Source organism: Artibeus jamaicensis, unplaced genomic scaffold, assembly GCF_021234435.1.
Source record: "Artibeus jamaicensis isolate MK-2021 breed Jamaican fruit bat unplaced genomic scaffold, CSHL_Jam_final contig_391, whole genome shotgun sequence".
Classification (NCBI taxonomy): Eukaryota; Metazoa; Chordata; class Mammalia; order Chiroptera; family Phyllostomidae; genus Artibeus; species Artibeus jamaicensis.
Window position 1 is genome coordinate 9,519,488 of NW_026521814.1, and position 24,921 is coordinate 9,544,408.

Here is a 24,921-nt window from a genome sequence, read left to right on the forward strand (position 1 = left end):
CAAGAACCCATTAACAGGCAAATACATTGAGGCACAGAGAGGTAGTAATTCTAGTTACTTAGGATAACCGTGTTTGCACAGATAGTAAATAGTGAAGCTGAGACGTGGACCCAAGCAGGCTGGTAACTGAGTTCCTTAATCAATAAAGCTATGTTGCCTCTATACAGTGGTGTTTTCCATCTTGTTTTTGTGTTTTTAAAGTATACTTTTAATTTTAGAACAGTTTTAGATTTACAGAAAAGTTGCAGATAGTACACAGTTCTAATATATCTGACAGTTTCCCCTATTATTAAAATCTCACACTAGTAAATTAAGCCGATATTAATACATTATTATAAACTTTAGTCCATACTTTATTCACATTCCCTTCATTTTTATCTAGTGTTCTTTTTCTCCCACAGGATTCTATTTGAGACATCACATTACATTTAGTCATCAGGCCTCTTAAGGCTCCTTTGGCTCTAACAGTTTCTCAGACTTTTGTTGTTTTTGATGACCTTGGCAGTTAGGTTTGGGGAGTACTGATCAGTTATCTGGTAGAATGATTCTCAATAAATATTCATCAATGTTTTCTCCTGAGTAGACTGAAGGTATGGGTTTTAGGCAGGAAAACCACGGTGGTAAACTACCATTCTTACCACATCATATCAAGAGCAAATGATATAAACATAACTTATTACTGTTGATGTTAAATAACCTTGACCACTTGGCTGTAATGACTGACAGATTTCTCCACTGTAAAGTTGTCCCCTGCCCCGTCCACTGTATTTTTTAGAGGAAAATCAAGCATATACACACATCTTTACCGATAAATGTTTCTCATGTATCTGTCTATATCTACAGTAAGCTAAACTGGAGTTCATACTAACATCTCCAACTCTAATCCATTACCATGGGGATGGATCATTCTAGCCTTTACCTCTTGTTTGTCTATAACTTCTCACTCCAACAGTAAGAAACCTAGTTCCCATCATCCACCAACCAGTTATTAATTATTCAATTCCAGTACACATGTACTGTGGTTTCAGAATTAACCCATGCCTCTACAGGAAACTACCAACTACAGTACAGTGCATATGTACAGTTCCTATTGTCTTTAGTCTTCAGTTTTACTTTTGAAGTTACTTAGATCAGCACCTTTCCCCTGACCCCTTTCAGTGCAGTTATTGCCTAGATTTGTAATGCAGTTAGATTCTTATGGTGCAGCCTGCATTCCATCCTGGAGTCCCCACTTCACCTTAATTATTTTTTAAAATTTTACATTCATTAAGGTTTACTCTTTGTGCTGTGAAGCTCTATGGATTTTAACGAATGCATAGTGGCATGTATCTGTCATTAGAGAATTGTACAAAACAGTTTCACTACCCTAAAAAATCCCCCATTCTACTAATCAACCCTCACCCCTCCCCAAACTCCCTGTTTCTGTTACATTTTCCTAACAGTCAATGCACTTGACATCATTGCTTCTCATCCTTTCCCCTTACAACGATGTGTTCACATTTATAAACTCATGTGATTCTCACTTCAACCCTGAGTGTTTCCACTCAGCAGATGATTGAATGAAACTCATGAGAATAAGTGGCTTGGGCAAGATCTCACTAAGTGGTGGTGATTGCTGGAACTATAACTTGTGCTTTTTAACTCCTGGTATGATGCTCTCTCTACTATGCAGCACTGTTTTTTTCAGCAAGGAGGGAAATGGCTGTGCACAGAGACAAGAAGAAGAGAAGACAGAAATGATGAATGGTAAGCGATCATATCCGACATTAATGGAAACTTTTAGACTAAATATATAAGACAGGGGAATTCTAGTTCCGATGATTTGGTGAACTCACACTCCAAAAAACCTTTCTGCTATAAAATACTCCCAAAAGGCTAGTTAAATTCATTTAAAACTATATCTTGTTAACTCTGTCATTGAGTCAGCAAGAAGGAACGAGAAATCTTCAAGAAGGATCAAAACCTAGCAAAGGTCCAGAAAGCCAAGTGACAACTGAAGCCATTACCTGCCCTAATCCCACAAGGTATTAAACACACACAACTTCTCTAAATAAACTCATTTGGTTTAATATTAGAAAATATTGTTGTGTAATTCACTATATTATCAGATTAAGGAAAAACAATTATATGACCTCCTCAACAAATAGAGAAAGTAGTTGATGAAATTTTACACCCATTTGTAGCTAAAAATCACATAAATAAAACTTTTAGCAAATATGGAATGGATGATAATTTCATTAACCTGATAAAGAGTGGCTACCAAAAGCTTACGTCATCTTCAATGATAAAATATTAGAAATATTAAACATGAATAAGACAAGGATGCCCACTATCACTGGTTCTATTCAACTGCACTACAGGTCCTGGCCAGCCCTGGAGAAAAAAGGAGAAATCAAAGGTAAGAGTTGAGAAGGAGGTAACAGAACTATCAGGGTTTCCTGAGGTCATGATTGTCGACACAGAAAAATATCCAAGCCCTACAAATGACAAGTATTCCTTTAAAAAATAAAGCCTGGTAAGGCTGCTAAATCAATATACAAAAGTATATTTTATTGATTATGCCATTATAGTTGTCCTATTCCCTCCCTTCATTCCCCTCCCCTCCCCCACCACTCCCCCCCCTTTTCGTTTATGTCCATGTATCACAAGTTCTTTAGATTCTGTATTTCCCATACTATTCTTGCCCCACCCCCATCTATTTTCTACCTACCACCTATGCTACTTATTCTCTGTACCTTCTCCCCCCTCCTCCTCCTCCCACTCCCCTGTTGCTAACCCTCCATGTGATCTTCATTTCTATGGTTCTGCTCCTGATTTAGCTGTCCTCTTAGTTTGCTTTTGTTTTAGGTGTGGTTCTTAATAACTATGAGTTTGCTATCCTTTCACTGTTCATCTTTTTTATCTTCTTTTTCTTAGGTAAGTCCCTTTAACATTTCATATAATAAGGGCTTGGTGATGATGAACTCCTTGAATTTGACCTTATCTGAGAAGCATTTCATCTGCCCTTCCATTCTAAATGAAAGCTTTGCTGGGTAGAGCAATCTTGGATGTAGGTCTTTGGATTTCATGACTTGTAATACTTCTTTCCAGCCCCTTCTTGCCAGCAAGGTCTCTTTTGTAAAATCTGCTGACAGTCTGAATGGAACTCCTTTGTAGGTGACTGTCCCCTTATCTCTTGCTGCTTCTAGAATTCTCTCCTTTATTTTAATCTTGAAGGAGATTAAAGCCAAAACTCTTGGCTAATGTAATTATGATGTGCCTTGGTGTGTTCCTCCTTGGGTCCAACTTCTTTGGGACTCTCTGAGCTTCCTGGATTTCCTGGAAGTCTATTTCCTTTGTCAGACTGGGGAAGTTCTCCTTTATTATTTGTTCAAATAAGTCTTCTACTTGTAGCTGTTCTTCTTCCCCTTCTGGTATCCCTATAATTCAGATGTTGGAATGTTTAAAGATGTCCTGGAGATTCCTAAGCCTCTTTTCATTTTTTTGAATTCTTGTTTCTTCATTCTGTTCTGGTTGAATGTTTCTTTCTTCTTTCTGGTCCACTCCCTTGATTTGAGTCTCAGTTTCCTTTCCATCACTATTGGTTTCCTGTGCAATTCCCTTCATTTCAGTTAGTTTAGCCTTCATTTGTTCCTCTAATTTGTGACTAAAATCAACCAGTTCTGTGAGCATCCTGATCACCAGTGTTCTGAACTCCGCATCTGATAGGTTGGCTATCTCTTAGTCGCTTATAAATATTGGCTCTGGGGCTTTGAGCTGTTCTTCTTGAGCCATAATGTTTTTGTTTGTTTGTGCCTGTTACATACTGAAGGGTGGAGCCTTAGGTGTTCACCAGAGCGGGGCAACCCAGTTGCTAGGTTGTGACACTGTATGTGGGGGTGGGGTCAGAGAGGTACAATGGCTTTTGTTCTGCTCTTTCTCGGATTTTGGTCCCCTCTGCTGCTTCCCACAAGCAAACCTGGCCCCCCTGGTGCCGGCTCTCAGATATGTGGGCCTGTGCACCCTCCAGGACCCTGTGGGTCTCTCCAATGAACTCTCTGTGAGCCAGGGAGCCTTTCCTGGCACGTCAACCCCCTGAAAGTTTTTCCAATTGGTGCTTTTAGGCTTCAATTCCTGTTGCTGGAGCCCTAGACTGTGCGGTCTGTCTCACTGCTCACTCCTTCGCTTGGTTATCTGTGTGTGAATGTGTGACCATGGTCAGCCAGTGCCTTGAGCCCCCACTCGATCCGCCTGTCGCCACCCCACGCCTGGGATCTGCCAACTGCCACCTGCACTCCTGGTTTGGTCCAGCTGCTTTTTCCTGCCTGACCCCGCTCCACCAGCTGCTGACTCTGCCCTTCTTACCGGTCTGGCTGAATGGTTTGTTGTTGTCGGACTTCCGTACAGTTCAATTTTCTGTGTTTTGACTGCATTTTTTTTTTTTTACTAAAACTTTGTTGTCTTTAAACTTGGTTGTGCGAGGAGGCACAGTGTTTCCACCTACGCCTCCATCTTGGCCAGATGTCCAACAATTACATTTTTATATCCTAGCAAAAAATATAGGTAGAAAATCTAATTTTTAAATATACCATCTATAACACTAGTCAAAAATATAATAATGTTCTTAGGAAGCTGCAAAATATGAAATCCTTTTAAAAAAATTACAAAACTTCATTGAAAGACACTAAAGATATACATAAATGGAGAGACATATTGTCTACATAGGTAGGATAATTTTATATGGTAAAGATGTCAGTTCTCTTCAAATTGATATACATATTTAATGCTATACCAATCAAAATTCCAGTAAGGGTTTTTTTTTGTGGCACTTAAGCTGGTTCAAAAAGATATATGAAAATGCAAACTACATTAAAAAAAAGGAATAGATACTCCTGAAGAAAAGGGATAAGCAGAGGACTTGCCCTATTAGCTCGCGATCCTTACTACTGAATTGGTCAGGTATTAGGCTGAAAACAGAACAATGGAAGAGAACACAGAGCCTAGAGACAGACCTGACTATAAAGGCGAACTTGACACACAACAAGAGTGAGCACTGCAGATCTGTGGGGAAATGAGGGACCCTCCAAAAAATGGTTCTGGAAGAAGTGGTTATTCACACAGAAAAGACACAGGGATAATAAATGGCACTGGGTTAGGCTGCTACATTTTGGTAATTTATTACACAGCAATAGAAAACACATACATGCTCTAACAAGTGTGCCAGGAGGCAGGTTTAAGAATGTCTATAGCAGCACTTTTCTAGGAATAAAAAAACCTGAAAGAAACTAAAGCCCAGCCAGTAGGAAATGGGTAACTTGTAGTAAATTCATACAATGAAATACTATACAGCAGTAAAAATAAATGCAATGAGCTAAGGCACTTTGTCAAGTGTACTGTTGGAAAAAATAGGCAATTTGTAGGGGAGTATATATATATACAATATGATTCAATTTATATGGTGCCCAAAAACATTAAAAACTCACAATATTTTATTTATATAAAGAGGAAAGAGGGACTTGGGAACCAGGAGGGGCACATGGGGGTTGTCCAAATTTTAGGTAATATATTTTTTTTTAAGTTGGTGATAGATAATATAGGTATTCATTTTATAGTTATTATTTATATATTATGCTATGTTGTCTGTACATATTCTTTGAATAAATAAAATACTTTATCTTTTTTGGCTATGACTGCAACTTTATTCTTTCCAATGTAAATAAATTACTGTTTGATATTTAATGACACTCATCAATAGATAATATGAAATACTTTTTAAAATAAGAGGAATAGTTTGCAAACTTTACTACCAATCCTTTAAACCTAATTCTTTCTGAATTGTATATATGTATTACATGTTATACACACACACTCACACACACATACTACATATGCAGACAAATAAAATATATATAGGAAAAATAACACAAGAACCAAATTTGTGGTCAAAAGCCTCAATAATTTTTTTTAAATTTTATTTATTTATCTTTAGAGGGGAAGGGAAGGAGAGAGGAAGACAAATATCAGTGTGTGGCTGCCTCTCATGAGTCCCCTGCTGAAAACTGGCCTGCAACCCAGGCACGTGCCCTGACTTGGAATCGAACCTCGATCCTCTGGTTTGCAGGCCCACGCTCAATCCACTGAGCTACACCAGCCAGGAAAAGCCTCAATAATTTTGAAATAAATTTCCAAAAGTGACTCTCACCTGAACTACTACAATTACCTGCCAACTGGTCTCTGTATTTTATTCTTGTACCTATTTCTTGTCTCTATTTCACACTGTTCCCAACTATCTCTTAAGGGGTATTATCACTGGTGATTTTTACATCACATTATGATGATACCACATGATAATAACCCCTCTCTACTTTTAGGCTCTGATTTTATTCCCCTCTTTCCACATGCCACCACCACAGAACAGATCCTAATATACTTTAGCATTAATGTCTAAAATACTGATGTGTATGTTTAATAAAATATTGACATTGTATCATGAATAGTTCCCTGTTTTTCATTTGTTTTGGGGAACCTGGGGATGTTTGTTTACTTGTGGTTCTGCTTTGTGATGATTTCACTAGAATGTTTTTTCTTCATCATTAATATCCACTACAGTAGAAATCCTGTCATCTCTACTTCCAAAATATGTCCTGAATCTGTTCACTTCTTTCCATCTCTCCTGCAAGCACTCCAGTCCAAACACTATTATCTTTTACCTGGACCAACAGAACAGCCACCTGTCTCCTTATTTCCATTCTTGCCCGCTGCCCATTACATTCTGCACACCACAGCCACAGAGACCTTATTATAACACAAATTAGATCATGTCACTCTCCTTCAAAAGGCTTCCCATTATAACAGAGTAAAATCTGAGATTCCTTACATCGACATAATTCAATTCCAGCCTACCTTCTCTAAGTTCATCTCTCTCATGCACCATAAAGAGCCACACTAGCAGTTCTGACAGTTTTAGAGTAAGCCAAAGTTGTTATTGCCTTGGGGGCAACCTGCATTTAAGCAAGCATCTCTCAACCTGGACTATTCTAACCTTTGTTCTTTGCAGATTCTTTCCCACCATTCAGGGTTCAACTCAAAGTCCATCATTCAGAGAGGCCTTCCCTGACCACTCTGGCTAAAGCAGGGCTCCCGACCCCTGTCTATCAAGCCTATCGCCCTGTTTTATCTTCTTCACAACATTGTCTATCTCCCCAACATGTAGGGACCTTGTCCATCCTGTTCACTGCTATACTCTATGCCAAAATATTTCCCAAAACGTTGTACATAAAAATAATTACATGTTGAATGAATGATCTCTCATGAACCAATGAGAGGTCATTCATTCAACAATTTGAACCAATGAATGACCTTGGTTCAAATTGTTTGGTCTCTGAACAAATGTTCAGGTTTAATGCCTGAGTGTTTATATATTGATTTGGTTATAACATGCTTCATTAAACAAAACCCATTTTAACTTCTGATTTCATTATCTTCTCTTCCTTGTCTTTAAAATATGGAAAAATGTCTAAGTATTTTATAAACACCACATAGATACAGACTAAAAAAAAAAAGGAACCAAAGTTTGTTCTATGCCCAAAATTAAGAGAAATCATTTCCAAATCCTAAGCTACGGATATTTGTTCATGCCATTTGACTTTCAACAAATGGAAAATAACTACTTTATGGGTAGAACTGTTGGGATTCAAGTTTTTAAAAAGTTATTTCTTCTTATTAACCTTGTGGTTTCCTACTGATTTAAAGATTGAAGGAAGACTAAATCTGTATCTATGTTAAAAATACTTAGTTGCTGATAAAAGATTGCCTACAAACATTGTCTTTTTTTTAATCCTCACCCAAGGACATTTTTTCATTCCTAAAGAGAGAGGGAGGGAGGGAGGGAGGAAGGAAGAGAAACACTGATGTGAAAGAAACATCAATTGGTTGTCTTTCTTGTAGCCACCCTGACTGGGGATCAAACCTGCAATCTTGGTATGTGCCCTCACCAGCCATCCAACCCGTGACCTTTCAGTTACTGGGTGAGGCTCCAACCAACCGAGCCACATTGGCCAGGGCCAAACATTGTCTTTAGAGTAGTCCATTCATTCCATATATATATGCATCCTTAGTGCACTGCCTGAGATAGTTAATGCACATGCATGTTGAGTAAATGAATGGACTACCTAAAAACAATGGTGGGAAGTCAAACAACAATTCTAATATAGTGCCACAACCTCCATATGCAGAGTAACATGCTGGAAGAGGGCAAAGCTACAACTACAGAGGAGGGGTCAGAAAAAGTGTCTGAGTGGTGCTGTCACACTTGGGATGAGTCTTGAGGTAAACAGATAAGAGATGGAAAGGACGGGAGCTCCAGACAAAGAAAATTTGAAATGTAAAAGCATGCTGGCTTTGGCAAGTGAGCGACGCAGCAGAATCATGAGAACAAACATGAAGAGTGGAAAGAGATGAGGCTGAAAATGTGCGCAAGTTGCAGATAACAGAGTACTCCATATACAGTACTAAGGGATTTAGATTTTGTCCTACAAGGTACTTAATACAGATCCCTATGGAATCATGTATGTAGCCTGTAGGTTAAGAGATTTCTCTTAAAGAAACCTTTAATTTTCAGTTTGATAAAAACCTAACCAAAAAAAATGTTCCTAACAAGAGGACACTCTGGATCACCTGGATGACCAGCTTTTAATCAAGTACTGTCACAAGATTTCGGTTCACATTTGTGTTTAGGAGTGCACTGGTAAATAAGTAGTACCATTTGTCATGGGCACAGGTTAATGAGAAAACAACCAGGAGTACTTCATGTAAATGATGTTGTTTGCCAAGTGAAAGTCAAATAAAATCCTGACACAGTGAAGGACTGAAGATTTTACAGTGGTTTAAGGAAAGAAAAGGGTGAGGGCATTGAGCGAACGATCTCTCCACACAAAGACAAAATGGACGGGACTTTCTATAATAAGGAAGTTATAACAGGGAGAACAAAGAACATTTGCTTTTAGAGTTTCTTAGGCCTGGCAAAAACAGTTTCATTGGTAACAATGAATAAGTATTCATTTGAATTTGTTTTTAGTTTTGCTACATTTAACTTATAACTATTTATAAGTTACAGTTGCATAAAAGATACAACATAAGGAATTTATATATAGTTTTCTATTTGCATATATTTAACATACTGAAAATACTTTAACAATAGAGAATCCTGGGTATATACTTGGGTTTGACAAATTCTGCTCTGGGTGATTGGGAGCCATTCAAAGATTTTAATAGAAAAATAGCAGATTTGTGCTTTAGAAAAATCACTGGCAGCTCTGTAGAATGGCGGAATCAAAAGTATTTAAGGCAGAAAGGAGGTTGCTAATAAAATAATATCTTATCCAGAGAGTATGATAAGGATGGAGAAGAGCTGAATCAAAAGGACTTGGTCATGTGCCCCACCAGGTGGCTCAGTGATTAGGGGACCATCAATTACACCCAAAAGGAGCTAAGGTGGGTGGGACTGAGGGTGGCAGGTGGGCCTGGGTAGGGCCTGGGAAAGTGGTGGTGGGGAAATGGAGACAACTGTATTCAAACATCAATAAAAAAAAGTGTACACCAAAAGGTTGCAGATTCCATCCCTAGTCAGGGGACATACCTAGCTTGGGGTGTTCATTCCATCCAGGTCTGGGCGTGTGCCAGAGGTAAACCCGTCTATGTCTCTCTCCTCTCCCACCCTTCTCTCTGCCTCCCATCCACCCTCTGTCCTTCCCTTCCTCTCTCCCTCCCCCTCTCCCTCCCCCAAATAAAAAAATATATAATCAGGGGACTTTTTTTTAAAGGACTTGGTTATGGGTGAAGGGGTAACAGGCATCTAGGATGACTGTCTCTTGGGGGATTTGGTGGTGAGGTAAACACCACAAGAAGGCAAAGAAGTGACCATGAAGGGGAAAGAGAGAGAAAAGAGAAATGATGAATTCAGTTTCACAATGATTTGAATTTCATTTCAGCCAAAGAAAATCCAGTTATCTTTTCTGAGTCTCAGTTTTCTCAGTGACAGCTGCATTCATGAATTACCAAATTAACTATTTTAGCGCTGTCTAAAAATACACAAAGCACTCCACAATATGCTGTAAATAAGTTATGAAAAATCAGCAAAAGCCCAGCCCCTAAAGGAAATTCAGCAGGGTTAAAAAGGTGTATGCCAAATTTTTGCTAAACAATGTACTTCAACTACAACCCAATGAACCCACTCGGTATGTCACTTTTTGCTGTCCGATGTCATCTCTCCCTCGCGTACGTATTGAACAAGAGACAGCATGCCAACCCTACAAGGAAGATGCAAAGACAGCACTCTCAAACGACTTACAAACAGAGCAATGGGACGCATCTGGTACAAGATTACTAAAAATGTAGTGTATTCGGAACTTTGACCCTACAGGCAGGGTTAGCTATTTTAATTTTATTTAGAGGAATCAACATGTAATATTTTAAAGTTCAGTAAGAATGTAAACATTTCACATTTTATTTCCATTAAGGGGAAAAAAGGAGGCGAGTAGAAGGGAAATGCTGCTATTATCCCAAAATCAGCCTGTATCCTGGCAAGCCACAGAAGGGCGGGCCTACAGGAAAGAGTAATTCAACCTTGGTTTGGTGGGCATGCCTAGCATCCATCACTAACTCATAATACAAAAGCACAGGGTTTATAGACCCAAAATGTTTAACCATGAACCTCATCCACGTCGTCCAACTTGTTACTGAAGGGGAAAGCCGCGGGGCGTACCTTTAGTACAGGACGCTGCTTTGGGGGATTGCACTGGACACAGCGCTTCCCACAGAGAAAGTCAGGGGCTGAGAGGCGTGGGGGCAGCAGGCCGCCTGGGACAGGTCCCTGCGTGCGGGAACTGCGCTCGCAACCTTCTCCTTGCGGCCAGAGCAGACCGGAAAGAGGCGCCAGCTTTACCGCGCAGCCTCCGTCCGGGCCTGAGAGGACAGGGCGGAGCCAGAGGGCAGGGAGGGGCCAGGGGGCGGGGCAGAGCGGCAACTGGGTGGGCGGGTGCCGCTGCCCAAACCAAGCTCGGTCTCTGCTGCCTGATGGGAACTGTAGTTCTGGAAGCAAGCCCGGCTCCCTCAGAGGGCACCGCGAACTACATTTCCCGAGTAGGGAACGGCCCCGGCAGACCCTGCGTTCCGAGGGCGACGCAGCCGCAGCCGGGTCCAGAATCAGAGGGTGTTTGGGGACCAGGCCGTAAAGAGGGGTGGCTTTTCCTTCACTTTTCTTGGTGTCCGGGTGGTGCCAGTTCTGTGTGCCCTTGCCCCATTGCCGTGCGTCCCCTGCCCGGCTCCCTGTGTTTTTCCTAGTCCCCGCAGGGAGTTGGGGCCTCGAGGTTCCGAGGTAGGGGTCGCTGTCCCGCGCGGGGGTTGGGGGCGCGCCCCTCCTCCTAGGCCCTGTCAGCCTCGCCGCCCGGCCCGCGTCTCTATGGGCCCCACCCGGAAGCCCAACGTGTGTCCCCGGCTGAGTCGTCGGGCGCTGGGCTTCTTCTCGCGCGACGCAGGCGTGGTGCAGAGGACGAACCTGGGCATCCTGCGGGCGCTGGTGTGCCAGGTGACCACCGGCCCCGGGGAGCGGGGCGAAGGGCTGCGGGGTACCCGGTGGCCAAGCCTTCCGGGGTGCCTATTTTACGCGGTGGAGCCCCCTTTTTAAGAAGGTTATGTGTGATGGGCAGGAACATCATGCCCTGAACCTGGGGTTAGTCAGTAGGTATTAATAGGACCGCCAGATGCTTTTAGTTTTTTAAGCTGCTTATGTCGTTCTGCAAACAATCGTTTTCAAAGTCAACTCACTTAAACCAAAACGTCGGAGTGAGACAGAGTGAGGAAAGATTGAACATGTTTTTAAATAACACGTGAAATTTCTTTGAATACCCTAAATTTATGCGTCATAAAATTGGTGCACGGTAGAGGGTTATGAATTATTTCCTAAACTGAAACTCTTTGTGTCTTTCAGGAAAGTACTAAATTTAAGAATGTTTGGACTACTCATTCCAAGTCACCTATAGCCTATGAAAGAGGAAGAATATATTTTGATAATTATCGGTGCTGTGTCACCAGGTATCTTGGGGGGAAATTTTTTTGCTATGATCCACTTCACTGTTGATCTTAACTCTTATTTTTTTTTTTAGAAACACATGCCTACATTAGAGCTTAGTGATACCGGAGAATACAAAATGTGTCCAAAATATGTGGTAAAATGCATGTAATTTGAAAATTTTGTTAAATCTAAAGTTTCAGGTTTCATCTGTGTAAGTACCATTTAAAATGAAATTACTTTGTAGTGCAGGCAAAATGATAAATTGCTCCATAAGTTTCTTTAAATTAACACTACCTCTCCATAGGTGGTGCTGCCAGTAGTGTTTCTAATTCCTCCCTACTGCTTTTTATAATACTGCTGTCATTCATTTTACTTATATCCATAAGTTACAATCACTGAATACCTTGTTGCTATTATTATTGACAAGTTTTTATCTGTTATTAAAAATAAGGGTAGCCATAACCAGGTGACTCATGGTTGGAGTGTTGTTCCATAGACCAAAAGGTTGCAGGTTCTATCCCTGGTCAGGTCACATAGCTAGGTTGTGGGTTCCATTCGTGCTGGGGCATATACTAGAGGCGACCTACTGATGTTCCTCTCTCTCTCTCCCCCTGCCCTGCACCCCTCACCCCCTTCTTTCTCTAAAAATCAGTAAACATATCCTCCAGTGAAGATTTTTAAAAAAAGAAGAAAGCATTTTGTTTTACCTTCACTTATTCTCTAACACTCTTCCTTTATGTAGATCTGAGTTTCTGACCCAGATCATTTTTTTCCTTTCTGAAGCACTTCGAAAATTCCTTCTAAGGCAGGTCTACTGGCAGCATATTTCCTGAATTTTTGTTTGAGAAGGTTTGTTTTGTCTCATCTTTTGAAAGATAATTTCATGGGATACAGAATTTTAGGTTGGTGGGTTTTTTTCTTTTATCACCTTCAGTATTCACTCCATTCTCTGCTTGCATGGTTTCTAAAGACAAGTCCAATATAATTCTTATCCTGTTCCACCACAGGTTAGGTGTTCCCCCCACCACCCCATGCTTCTTTTTAAAAAAAAAAAAAAGAAAGAAAAAAAAGAAAAGAAAGAAAGATTTTCTTTATTTTAAAAGAGGGGAAAGGAGAGAGAAAGGGAGAGAAACATCAATATGTGGTTGCCTCTCATGCGCCCCCTACTGGGCACCTGGCCCACAGCCCAGATAAGTGCCCTGACTGGGAATGGAAATGCGACCAGCCTGTGAGTCTACTGAGCCATACATACCATCCGGGGTATCCCTCTGGTTTTTAGGATGTTCTCTTGTTTTTGATTTTCTACAGTTAGAATATGATATGCCAAGGTATAGATTTTTTTGGGGAGGGAGGTAGTTAATTATTCTTGATGTTCTGTAAGCTTCTTAAATTTGTGGTTTGGTGTCTGACAATTTGGAAAATTCTCAGCCATTATTTCAAGTGTTCCTTCTGTTTTGTTTTCTCTTTCTTCTGTTATTCCTATTATGTATATATTACATTTTTCTACTTATCCCATAGTTTTTGGATATTCTATTCTGCTTTTTAATTCTTTTTTTTTCTAGTTGGGAAATTCTGTTTTTCTCATTCTTTTTACTTTCTAGTGTGGGAAGTTTCTGTTGACATGCCTTCAAGCTCGTCCAAGACATTCTTCATTTGTGTTAGGGTGTTTTTGATTTCTAGCATTTCCTTTTGACTTTTTCTTTGACTTAAAAAAATGTCTGCTTAATTTTCCATCTGTTCTGGCATGTTGTCCACCTTTTCCATTAGAGCTTTTAGCATATTAATCATAGTTATTTTAAGTTCCTGATCTGATTAAAAATTCTAAATTCCCAATAAATTCCCAATCTAAATTCCAATATCTTATCTGAGTCTGGTTCTGATACTCACTTTATCTCTTCAAACTTTGTATTTTACATTTTAGTAGGCTGTATAATTTCTTTGTTGAAAGTTGTCTGTGATGTATTAGGTAAAAAAGAATTGTGGTAAACACGTCTTGAGAGTGAGGTTTTATGTTTCTCTGGCTAGGAATTAGGCTATGTTTGTTGTTGGCTGTAGCTGCAGGTGTCAGAAGCCCAGTTTCCTCTAGTGTCCTTGTTTTTGTCACCCCAGTACTGACTAGTGGCTTCCTTCTGGGTTTTGCTGCTGGTAAGGTGTGATTCTTGGTATCCACTGCTCTCTCTAGTGTTGGGAGCTGAAATTTGCCCTGTAATCTCAATTGTTTGATGGATATAGTAAGAGTTGTTGATTTTTAGTTTGTTCTTTTGTTTGTTTCTTGTAGTGAAGACAGGCATGATGACTTCCAAGCTCTTTATATTTTGGACCAGAAACTAGAAGTTAGGATAGTTTCTTAGGTAGTGTTTTAAATTTGTTCTGACTCAGGATGTCTCCTTCCAGCAATATTTTTCTAGTTCTTTCTGAGAAACTAGCCTGCTTACAGTTTAGCTTGTATGGCCAGTGAATCACCACCAATCTCTTCCCATTTGTTCATCACAACCTTCAGTGGTTCTGAGAGTACTCTTAGGCTAGAGCTTATCCATACTCTGTTTCAAATGAAGTCAGTTCCTGTGAGCATGGACTAGGGGCTGTCTGCTTTATGACCTGCTTCTCCACCCAGGCAAAATCTTGGAATTTTCCAAGAGCCCCACCAGGACTCTGGAACTGGCGATGATGGGGGTCAATGGCACACTTCTGTCTAAGTAACTGCTCTATTGTAAAAGCTGAGCATTTGGTGATGGGGCAGGCATTAGCCTCAGGTTTTCTTGCCTTTCTCAATGTGGAACCACTGCTTTATACGATGGGATAAGACAAATCCAGGCTCTAATGTTCTTTTGCTTTCATTTCCATGAAATTCTTTTTGATTTAAACCTTTGAATCAGTGAGAGAATATCAAAGGTGAATAAAATTATTACCCTCAAAATTGTGTCTAATAGTAGTTTAATTTGAAAGTTCAGTTAAAAAATGAAAACACTTATCAGCACATTTCAGTAGTAACCAGAGTAGTACAAATTAAAGGTAAGAGGCTATTTTCACATCAAAAATGTAGTGTTCAGTATTGGCAGAAGTATAAACTTGTTCAACCTTTCTGAAAGGCATTTGGGGAGTAAAAATTCTTAAAGGGTGTTTCCTTTTTTATCTACTAATTTGCATCCCAAAATAATGGGGCTCTTTATATGATTAATTTTTATTTAAGAATATTAGAGTAATAAATATGAATACCATGGATTTCAGCTAGGATATTCATAGTAAATGTTCATGGTTGTGTTTTGGAAAATAATCTGCAAGTAGATATATGTATGTAAAGAAAAACTAGAGGGAGCCCTCGCTGGTGTAGCTCAGTGGGTTGAGCGCGGGCCTGTGAACCACACGATCGAGGTTCGATTCCAAGTCAGGGCACATGCCTGGGTTGCAGGCCAGTTCCCAGCAGGGGACTCATGAGAGGCAACCATACACTGATACTTCTCTCCTTCTCTGCCTCTCTAAAGATAAATAAATAGAATATTAAAAAAAATAACTAGAGGGAAATGAACCAACATGTTAATAGTGGTTAGTTTTGATATTTTTATAGTATAAGTATACTTAGATTTTATTACATTTTAAAGAGTTTTTTCTATGAATATGCTTATAAATTTTATGATCAGAAAAAATGTTAACTAAGAAGACGAAAGTAAACAAGGTCAAGAAGTAGTATTTGGTAGTCTAAATCTCTGAGTAGAAAAAATAATCACACAAACTTGAGCAAATACTGTCTCAGTTAACAAGATGAATAATCATTAATAATTTTTTTCCTCAGTGTTGCATCAGAACCCAGAAAACTTTATGAGATGCCAAAATGTTCCAAATCAGAAAAAATAGAGGATGCTCTATTATGGGAATGTCCAGTGGTAAGATTTGTTTCTAAAGCATTTGTAGCCTACAACTGATTATTGTTAATATATTACATAAGGGAATAAAATTTAAATGTAGCGATTCTTGAATTTAGAAAGAAATCATAAGAGTTTATATTTTGATTATTATGTTTCCTCATAAAATAATATAAATATATTTTTAATGTGATACTATTTGTTAATCTTGAAAATTAGAAAAAGTATGAGCTGATTAAAAGCTCCATAATACAGAAAAACTAGTTTATAATTATTCTTCGTGCTTATGAAATCATTCTACTTGTTATACTGGAACAAAGTGTTTTTGTTACATGTTATGCTACACGTTATGGGCAACAGCGATGTTACATGACTGTTTGAAAGGGGATTCTTATGCGTTTCCTCTGAGAATCTTGTTAAGAAAATCATGAGATAAAGATAAAAGAAGAAAATAGGGTAGGCTCATTTTATTAGACCCGCATTGCCCCATAGTGTATTTTTCAGGACACTGTTTTGTTTAGATGCTATTATCTTATCATTGCTAAAGGGATTTAGAGGAAGTGGGTTGTAGACAAATAATTCTGGGATATCCTGAGTGTGAAAAGTTAAACAAATTTATAGAGTTACTTCTTAGAGCCTTTAATAGTAATAATGCTTATAATAACACTAAACTGCATGGTGATTGTCCAACCATTTTTCTAAACTCTTGATCATAGAACTTCCCTTTTTGAGGTTTGTTTCTAAATATTAGTCTTCCATGGGATCAGAGTATTAGAAAATGCCCTAGAAGATACAACAAATTAATCAGGTGTTTGAATCTGGTTGTTTCTTCTTTAGGGGAAATAGAACTCACAATATGTAATCAAAAATAATGTTTAAAGGATAAGAAATTATATTTTAAATTTACTGTTAAAATTGTTTTTAAAAAACAGTGTTGTTTTTACATAAAATTGGTGTTCTCTTTAGCAACTGCTTTCTTTTTCCCTGGGCACTTATTCTCTGTTCATAGAAGGATCCATTTTAAAAATTAGAAAGCTTTAAATCTGTGTTTTCTTCCCTAACTTCTTATCAAAAGCTAAAAATGCCTGTTGTGCCCCAATATCAAAAGCTTTTACATTGATTTTCATTGGTGCAGGGAGGACAATGATGAAATTCTTATTTGAGAAAAGTTTTTGAAGGCACTAATACAAAGCACCAAAAATTTAGAGCAGTTCTGTAAAAACAGAGTTTCAGGTAACCTAATTCCCAGTCTCATTTCTCATTAAACATTTTGTTCTCATTTGAAGTGAAGCAAGATTTTCCATTAAGGAAAACTGAGAAGCATATTGCTTTGTTTTTAAAATACTGATGTGAAACTATATTTAGCACCCTTCTTTTCTGAGACATTGTGTGGAATATAACTTTTGGTTTAGGAAAATAGCTCAAACCTATTATATATGCTCCTATATATATATATATATATATATATAATATATATTTAATAGTCAAGATATAAACAGTACATTTTTTAAAACTTTAAAAATCTCCATGAGATGATACTTATATAACATACCATAGAATAAAAAACTGATTAAAAGAAAAACTGTTCACTTATAGCCTAAGCAAACACTACATTAATTTTAACTTTCCTGTTTTTAACTTTTCTCTTATAACTTTCTTTTTATTCCACAAATCAAAGTAGAACCCTTTGCTTTCTTTCTCTTCCTGCCTCAGACTTCTACCTTGTGGTGGCTCTTCTGTGGCAGACCCACCCAAGCAGCCATCCTCTTCCTTTTTGGGGTGTAATTCCTTGGTGACATAGGTTACCTTTCAAACCATGGCTATCTTCTGTTCTTTTCTGGCTCTCCTGTTTCTGGATTATAGCTTTTCATTTGGAGTTAGAGTAGAACTAGTGAATAGTGGGATAATTTGCCCTTTTGCCATTTTGACTTCTATCAAAAGGAAAACAAGTCTTTGAATAAAGAGGTGTCTATTCTAGCAATGACTCTTAATTGCTATGTTGTTCTATATGGTTTTAAGAACTTGTTATTGCTATTATCATGATCACAGCAGCATCATTAGTAATACTCCTACTTTTATGATGATTGGTTAACATTTGTTGAATACTTAATGATTAATAATAATTAATAAGTAATAATTTATTTCAGGTATTGTTTAAGTGCTCTATCTGAATAGATTCAGTAAATTGATGATGAAAATACTCATGTTATCTTTCCTTGTCTTAATTCTCTCTTTGTGCATTTGAACATTTGCTGTTTTTTTGTTTACTTATTTGACTATTTAAGTGTTTAGCTATTTTCTTTGGACATTGAATACTGCAGATTGTTCATGGCCAAGAAGTTTTATTTTTACATCTCATTTTTTAGGGGGAAATGCTGCCCAATTCATCGGATTACAAATCTGCACTCATAGCACTGACTGCTCATAACTGGTTACTTCGTATATCAGCAAGTACAGGAAAAGTCCTTGAGAAAATATATCTTGCTTCGTATTGCAAATTCAGGTATTATTTGTGACTTTATTATTCAAGGTTTTATTATAAAAATTTGAGACTTGTGCAGGAAAAGCAAAGCTTTCAAAGCTGCTTTTTTAAAAAAGTTTTCCATTATATACCTGGATCTCGATTTATAAACCCATTCTTTTGCTCTCTTTATGACTACATTCAACCATCTGAGGGTACAGACCTTTTATAATTTTCTTTTTATGTATCCTCGTAAGTAATAAGCCTATAGTAGCTGGCAGATAAACTTTAAAAAATTCTTGTGCTTTCCATCTATAAATAACATTTTATATGTAAGATGTACTTTACTGTATGTTTTCTTGAAGGCTAGTCTGTTTTAGTTAAATTACCTGCCTTGTGCAATCTTAAGAACTGTTATTTTAATTACTAGTTTTATAAATCAGGTATGAATTTTTTGGAGAAAGTATGTGCTTTCAGGATGTGATGGTAACACTTTTTATAACTTCCATTTTAAAGCAGAAATAGTTATTTTGTTTCCTAAGTTTTGAATACTGTTAGATCAAACAATTTTTATTCATGAAATCTCTGGAAGGAGGGAATTGTTTTAGCTATTTACTTGTTTTTAGTATAAATTACTTTGCTTTTATAACTTAAATAACTAAAAAACTTACAAAATATCTATTATATTTTGATAAAACTTACAAAATATCTATTATATTTTGATTTAGAGTATCAGGAAACCTCCCCTCCCCCTTTTCACATGATCAAACTTTGCTTTACTCTTTTAAAAGATACTTGAGCTGGGACACGCCTCAAGAAGTCATTGCAGTCAAGTCAGCATTGGCCCGGCAGGTAGGCATCTTAAAAAACATTTAAAAAAATGAAGACTTTTTTTCCCATAGGAATTTGTCTTCAGATTGGTCATGAAAGAACTAATGATCTTTGTTTTCTGAAGCATGCTATAAAAGTTTACTACAAATTTAAGTAATTCCCATTAAGCCCCAACTGGTATGGCTCAGTTGGTTGGAGCATCATCCTGTAAACCTGAAGGCTGTGGGTTCGATTCCTGGTTAGGGTGCATGCCTAGGTTGGAGGTTCGATCCCCAGTCAAGGAGCCTATGAGAGGAAACCAATTGATGTTTTTCTCTCTTTCCTTCTTTCTCCCTCCCTTTCCTCCTCCCACCTCTCCTCTTCTCTCTAAAAGAAATGAAAAAAATGTCCTCAGGTAGAGAATAAAAAAATTCCTGTTAAGCCACTCTGGGGTAGTACAGATTATTTTACATTTCATAGTAGAAAGAAACTGACTGGATACTATTCTTCAAAGTAAGGGAGTAATCCTCTTCCAGCAGAGAAATCGCTCAAGCTTTTATTGGCGGTGTTTTTTTCTCATTTCATAAGGTACATCAGTGCAATACTGCTTTCAAATGACGGGATCATGAAAACTTTGTGTGTAGTTGGATTAGACTCTTTAGAATTAGAATTCCAATTTACAGTATAAATTATCAACATACTCTATTAAAGTAGAATGTTATATAAGTAGGTATATTAATTTGTTATATTAAAATAGAATATATGACTTGTTATCACTACAAATATGTGTTAACTTATAGTAATACACAGTATGTAATGTACAACATATGTTTTATCCTACAGTATATAAAATGTTTTTGTTGTACAGTATATAAAGTATATTTTGTTGCTAAGAAAATGTTTAATGTTATGTTTGCTTTGGTAAGTTCTTGTATGTATGTGCATGTGTGTGACTGAAGGGCTAAATGTGTAATGGAAGTATTTTGCATATGTATGCCTTCCTCCTTAAATAACTCTGCAGGGTAGATAGATGGCGGTTTTCAAATCATGGAAAACATCTATAAACTGCATGCTAGGACAGGTGGATGTTTTCAACTCATGAAGGCAGAGTGCTTCTGAAATACTTTTGAGAACTGCCGGTAATGTTAGTCTTTTCTTTTAGACGGGCCTTCAACAGTCTGTTTTGCTGTACCTTGCAGTGTTCCATGTTCTACCTTTTTCACTCATAGGGATTCTGGAGATCAGCAAAAAGGTAAGAATTCATTTCTTTTTTTTTCAAAAGATGTTATTTATTTTTAGAGAAAGGGGAAGGGAGGGAGACAGAAGGAGAGAAACATCAACATGAGAGAGAAACAATGATTGGAGCCTCTCATATACCTCCAAAGAATTCATATCTGAGTTAATTGCAACATTAATTTTTTGACAGTAAGATGCAATGTACTCATTTAATTATTTATTAGGTGTTTTGATTAGAAATGTTCCCAAGTACCCAAGACAAATGTGACTGTTGTTTGGGCATCATTCTGCAAACCTAAAGGTCAATGGTTCAATTCCCGGTCATGTCACGTACCTAGGTTGCAGGTTCAGTCTCTGGTTGGGGCACATAGGAGAGGCAACCCATTGATGTTTCTCTCTCACATCAGTGTTTCTCTCCCTGCCTTTCTCCCTCACTTACCCTCTCTCTTTTTAAAAAAAAATGTTACTTTGTTACTTACTGTAAAAAGCTTGCTGATCTAGTTTATTTTATTTCACAATATATGAGAATATTTGACATGGGAAGAGAGGTTAATCATTTCTTTATCTTTCTGCGTGTTTTTATACCTCTCATGTAGATAGTGTTAAATACCTGTGGTCATTAACAAACCACTATTTTATAAAATTATTAAATGAGTAAGGTATTTTTCCAGAGGGCTCTTTCAAAGTTTGTTAAAATGAGCATTAAATAAGGCAAAAAGATGCAACAAAATGCCTCGTTTTAATGACAAGATATAGATGTGAAACTTATGATATATAAGCAAGCCTTATAATTAAATATGTACATTTCTAACTCAGTTTTGGATTTTATTATTATTGCCATTCTTCTTGATTTGTGGAGTGGTTATATGGGAGAAAAGAAAGGACAAATTTCTTTTGAGTAAAAGACTTAATAGTCTCCTTTCTTTTAAAAAAATGGTTACTTATTTTGGGTGAATAGTTATTTGTTCTACTAGTCTTTAACTAAGCCCATAAAATATTATAAAGGACCAATCTTAGGGGTCCACTAAAATTCATATACTAAACTGCATAAAGACTAACGAATAATATTAGTTCTTTATGAATTGTTTGTTTTATACAAGGCAGTTTGAGCATTTTACAACATTATAACCTAATGTATTCAACTAGAAAGTTAAGCAGGTAGTAAATGGAGGAGCTGGGATTTTAGTCTAGATTTGACTCCAAAGTACAAACCAAATTTTAAAATAGAATGGCTACTTTATTATAGCACTCATTATTTGAAACTATGTTTGTATTATACAAGTTCTTCAAAGTGGGGAAGGAGGATCAGTGAGCAAAAAGTCATGAGCTAATCAAGAGCAAAGCAATGTATAATTTACCTTCTGAGAGATGACTAAAACTCATGAATATAATATTTCTCTTTATGCTTGTATATTAAGTAATTGTGTTTACTTATTATAGTCTACAACAGGAATGAACACTTAGCAGTCATAAATTGTCTCTGTTTATTCTTACATGTCCAAGATTAAATGGTTACTTGGATTACTTTGATTATAGTTACTTGGAATTGAAGTGTATCTCTCACTTACCATGTATAATAAGGCCGCCAGGCGCCCAGCTCAGAATGCACTTTAAACTATTTACTGGGGTAGTAAATCTTTATGTAATTTGTTTTTAGTAGAAATAGACACAGATTGTCACATAATTTCTAGTTGTCCTTTCATTGCTGTGAATATTCGTCTATGTTAGCTTTTGTTAAATATTAAAATAGGCATAGGATCAAGTTCATCAGAGCTCTGGAGAATCAAGGCAGGGTCCAGTGCACAGAAACAGTGAGAGAACAATGAACCAAAGCCTTACTCAAGGTTAGCTAGATTAATGGCTCAATAAGTGTTTGGTCTTTAATTTGTTTGATTTTTATATGACTAAAAAATTAAGCACTATTAAAGATTTAAAGAACAAGGTAATGATAAAAATCTGGAGCTGGCTGTTTCTTATTAGAATTACTTTCTTAAATCCAATCTCTCCTCCTCTAATTAGTTAAAAAAAGAAGTCTCTTTATAAATAATATTTTAACAGAAGAGTAGGCCCCTGGTAGGATATGCACAGTAAATATTCATTTAGAGTTAGATGGACCCAGTGTCAACCTATATGCATGAGGAATACAATTTGTTATTAAAAGATATTGATAAAACTGTGAAGCAAATGAATGCTGCTGCATCTCTAATTAGTGCTTTATCCTGAGATTCCAGTGACTTACCACTCATTCCTAATAACACCTTAGTTTCAAGTTTCTAAATTATAAATACCATATGATCCTAGGCAGCAATGTTGTAGTGATAGCGTGAATATTAAGCAAATGTGCAAACCACTGTGAACACTCAGAGGATTGGCCTTCTGGTCTTTTCTCAGGTGATATCTACCTTTCCCCTCAGATTTTCGGGAACGTCACAGACGCTACCTTATCTCATGGAATACTGATTTTGATGTACAGCTCAGGACTGGTCAGACTCTATAGCTTCCAAGCCATCACTGAACAGGTAGAGAAAACTTGAGTTCACCATATGATTAACTTGAGGTTTGGATTGAGGTGTGATGTTTTTAATGCAAAGCTTTCTGAGTAAGACAGTTGTATAAGTTTCTACTCTGCAAAACTATATGAATGCAGGAAGACAAAGTAACCTTTAATAGAGGGGTGGGAAGATAAACAGAAAAGCCCTTGAATAAATAAACATTTTCTATTGTATACATGTGTATTTGATTTTTTTCTCTCTCCAGACAACAAATAAGTAGGTGCTAAAGACACCATTTTTTTTTTGTTTTGTTTTTAGTTCATGCAACAGAAACTTGACTTAGGGTGTGCATGCAGATGGGGTGGGACTACTGGAACTGTGGGAGAGGCTCCTTTTGGCATTCCTTGTAATATTAAAATCACAGGTATGGCTACTATATAGTATTTTTTTGCCTTTAAAAATAAGTGGTCATGTAAATTATTAACTGTAATGATCCAGATGTTTTCCTTATAATTTAGACTCAGTTTTATTTTTGTACAGTATACTACTTGCTGTTCAATAGATGTCAACAAAAATCTATCATTCATTCATTGATGAATTGCAGAAAATGATACTATCTTTGGCCCCTTATCACTTAGTATTTTATAATTCTATAAAATTAACCCACTTCTAAAAAAAGTATTTTCCAAGGAAAATATACTTACCATTCTATCTGAACATAGAGCTTAGACACAGAATCTTCTAGTATACTTAATAGTTGACAAAACACAAAAAATAAAATTGTATAAAATTCTATAAATATAATGGAAATGTTCTATATTTAACTAGCTTATGGAGTTCAGTTTAATAAGGAAAAATTAAATATTACTCAAATTCAGCAATGTCTGTTAAAAGAAATAAACCATGACTGACCAGAATTCACCTTAAAAACCCAAGGATGGTTTAATGTTTGCAGAAAGATACTAAAATCACATGAGTAGCCCTGGCTGGTATAGCTCAGTGGATTGAGTGCTGGCCTGCAAACCAAAGTGTCGCCAGTTCGAGTCCCTATCAGGGCACATGCCTGGGTTGCAGGCCAGGTTCCCAGTAGGGGCACACAATAGGCAACCACACATTGATGTTTCTCTCCCTCTCTTTCTCCTTTACTCTCTCTAAAAATAAATAAATAAAATCTTTTAAAAAGCCACATGAGTAAATTTAAAAATCAAATATATTTTATTATTCTGCTCTCTGTTTATCTATATTCTTAGTTCATTAAGAGTCATTCCTTACTATATTGAGGATGTTTTATTTCCAACTAATAAACATCGTATTTTTAGATGAAATTCCAAAGGGTTTTCTAATATAGTCAGAATTTCTTTTTTTTAGCACTTTTTTAAAAATTTATTTATTTTATTGATTATGCTATTACAGTTGTTCTATTCCTCCCTTCATTCCCCTCTACCCTACCCCCCTGTCCCCACCATTACCCCCCTTTAGTTTATGACCATGTGTCTCAAGTTCTTTAGATTCTATATTTCCCATACTATTCTTGCCCCCCCCCATCTATTTTCTGTCTACCATTTATGCTACTTATTTTCTGTACCTTCTCCCCCCTTCTCCTCCTCCCACTCCCCTGTTGCTAACCCTCCTTGAGATCTTCCTTTCTATGTTTCCACTCCAGATCTAGCTGTCCTTTAGTTGCTTTTGTTTTAGGTGTGGTTGTTAATAACTGTGAGTTTGTTGTCCTTTCACTGTTCATGTTTTTTTAACTTCTTTTTCCTAGATAAGTTCCTTTAGCATTTCATATAATAAGGGCTTGGTGATGATGAACTCCTTGAATTTGATCTTATCTGAGAAGCACTTTATGTGTCCTTCCATTGTAAATGAATCAATGGAGTGGACCAGAAGAAAGCAAATAATGGCCAAACAGAAAAGAGTCAAGAAGCAAGAATTCAAAAAAATGAGGAGAGTCTTAGGAACCTCCAGGACATCTTTAAACACTCCAACATCCGAATTATAGGGGTACCAGAA

General features: G+C 37.2%; 2 protein-coding genes across 11 annotated transcripts in view; one reads left to right on the forward strand and one right to left on the reverse strand.

The window, feature by feature from the left end:
* Window positions 1–24,921, reverse strand: part of METTL8 (methyltransferase 8, methylcytidine) — a 103,190-nt gene that overhangs the window by 73,069 nt on the left and 5,200 nt on the right. The window contains exon 1 of one of the 3 annotated variants that reach the window (XM_037139531.2): window positions 10,742–10,932. The exons of 1 other annotated variant lie outside the window; for it this stretch is intronic. The gene's annotated coding sequence lies outside the window, so the exon portion shown is untranslated. Of the gene's footprint in view, window positions 1–10,211; window positions 10,275–10,741; window positions 10,933–24,921 lie in introns of those variants that run through there. One more of the 3 variants, XM_053665076.1, reaches the window with a different exon arrangement.
* The window catches only part of DCAF17 (DDB1 and CUL4 associated factor 17), a 32,466-nt gene continuing 18,683 nt past the window's right edge, over window positions 11,139–24,921 (forward strand). Inside the window, exons 1-9 of one of the 8 annotated variants that reach the window (XM_053665072.1) lie at window positions 11,143–11,353; window positions 11,966–12,069; window positions 12,141–12,260; window positions 15,840–15,930; window positions 18,276–18,412; window positions 19,162–19,222; window positions 20,343–20,432; window positions 22,831–22,935; window positions 23,227–23,332. In XM_053665072.1, the coding sequence (XP_053521047.1) occupies window positions 15,871–15,930; window positions 18,276–18,412; window positions 19,162–19,222; window positions 20,343–20,432; window positions 22,831–22,935; window positions 23,227–23,332 (559 nt within the window). In that variant the 5' untranslated portion in view covers window positions 11,143–11,353; window positions 11,966–12,069; window positions 12,141–12,260; window positions 15,840–15,870. The other 7 variants (XM_053665073.1, XM_053665068.1, XM_037139524.2 and 4 more) reach the window with 7 other exon arrangements.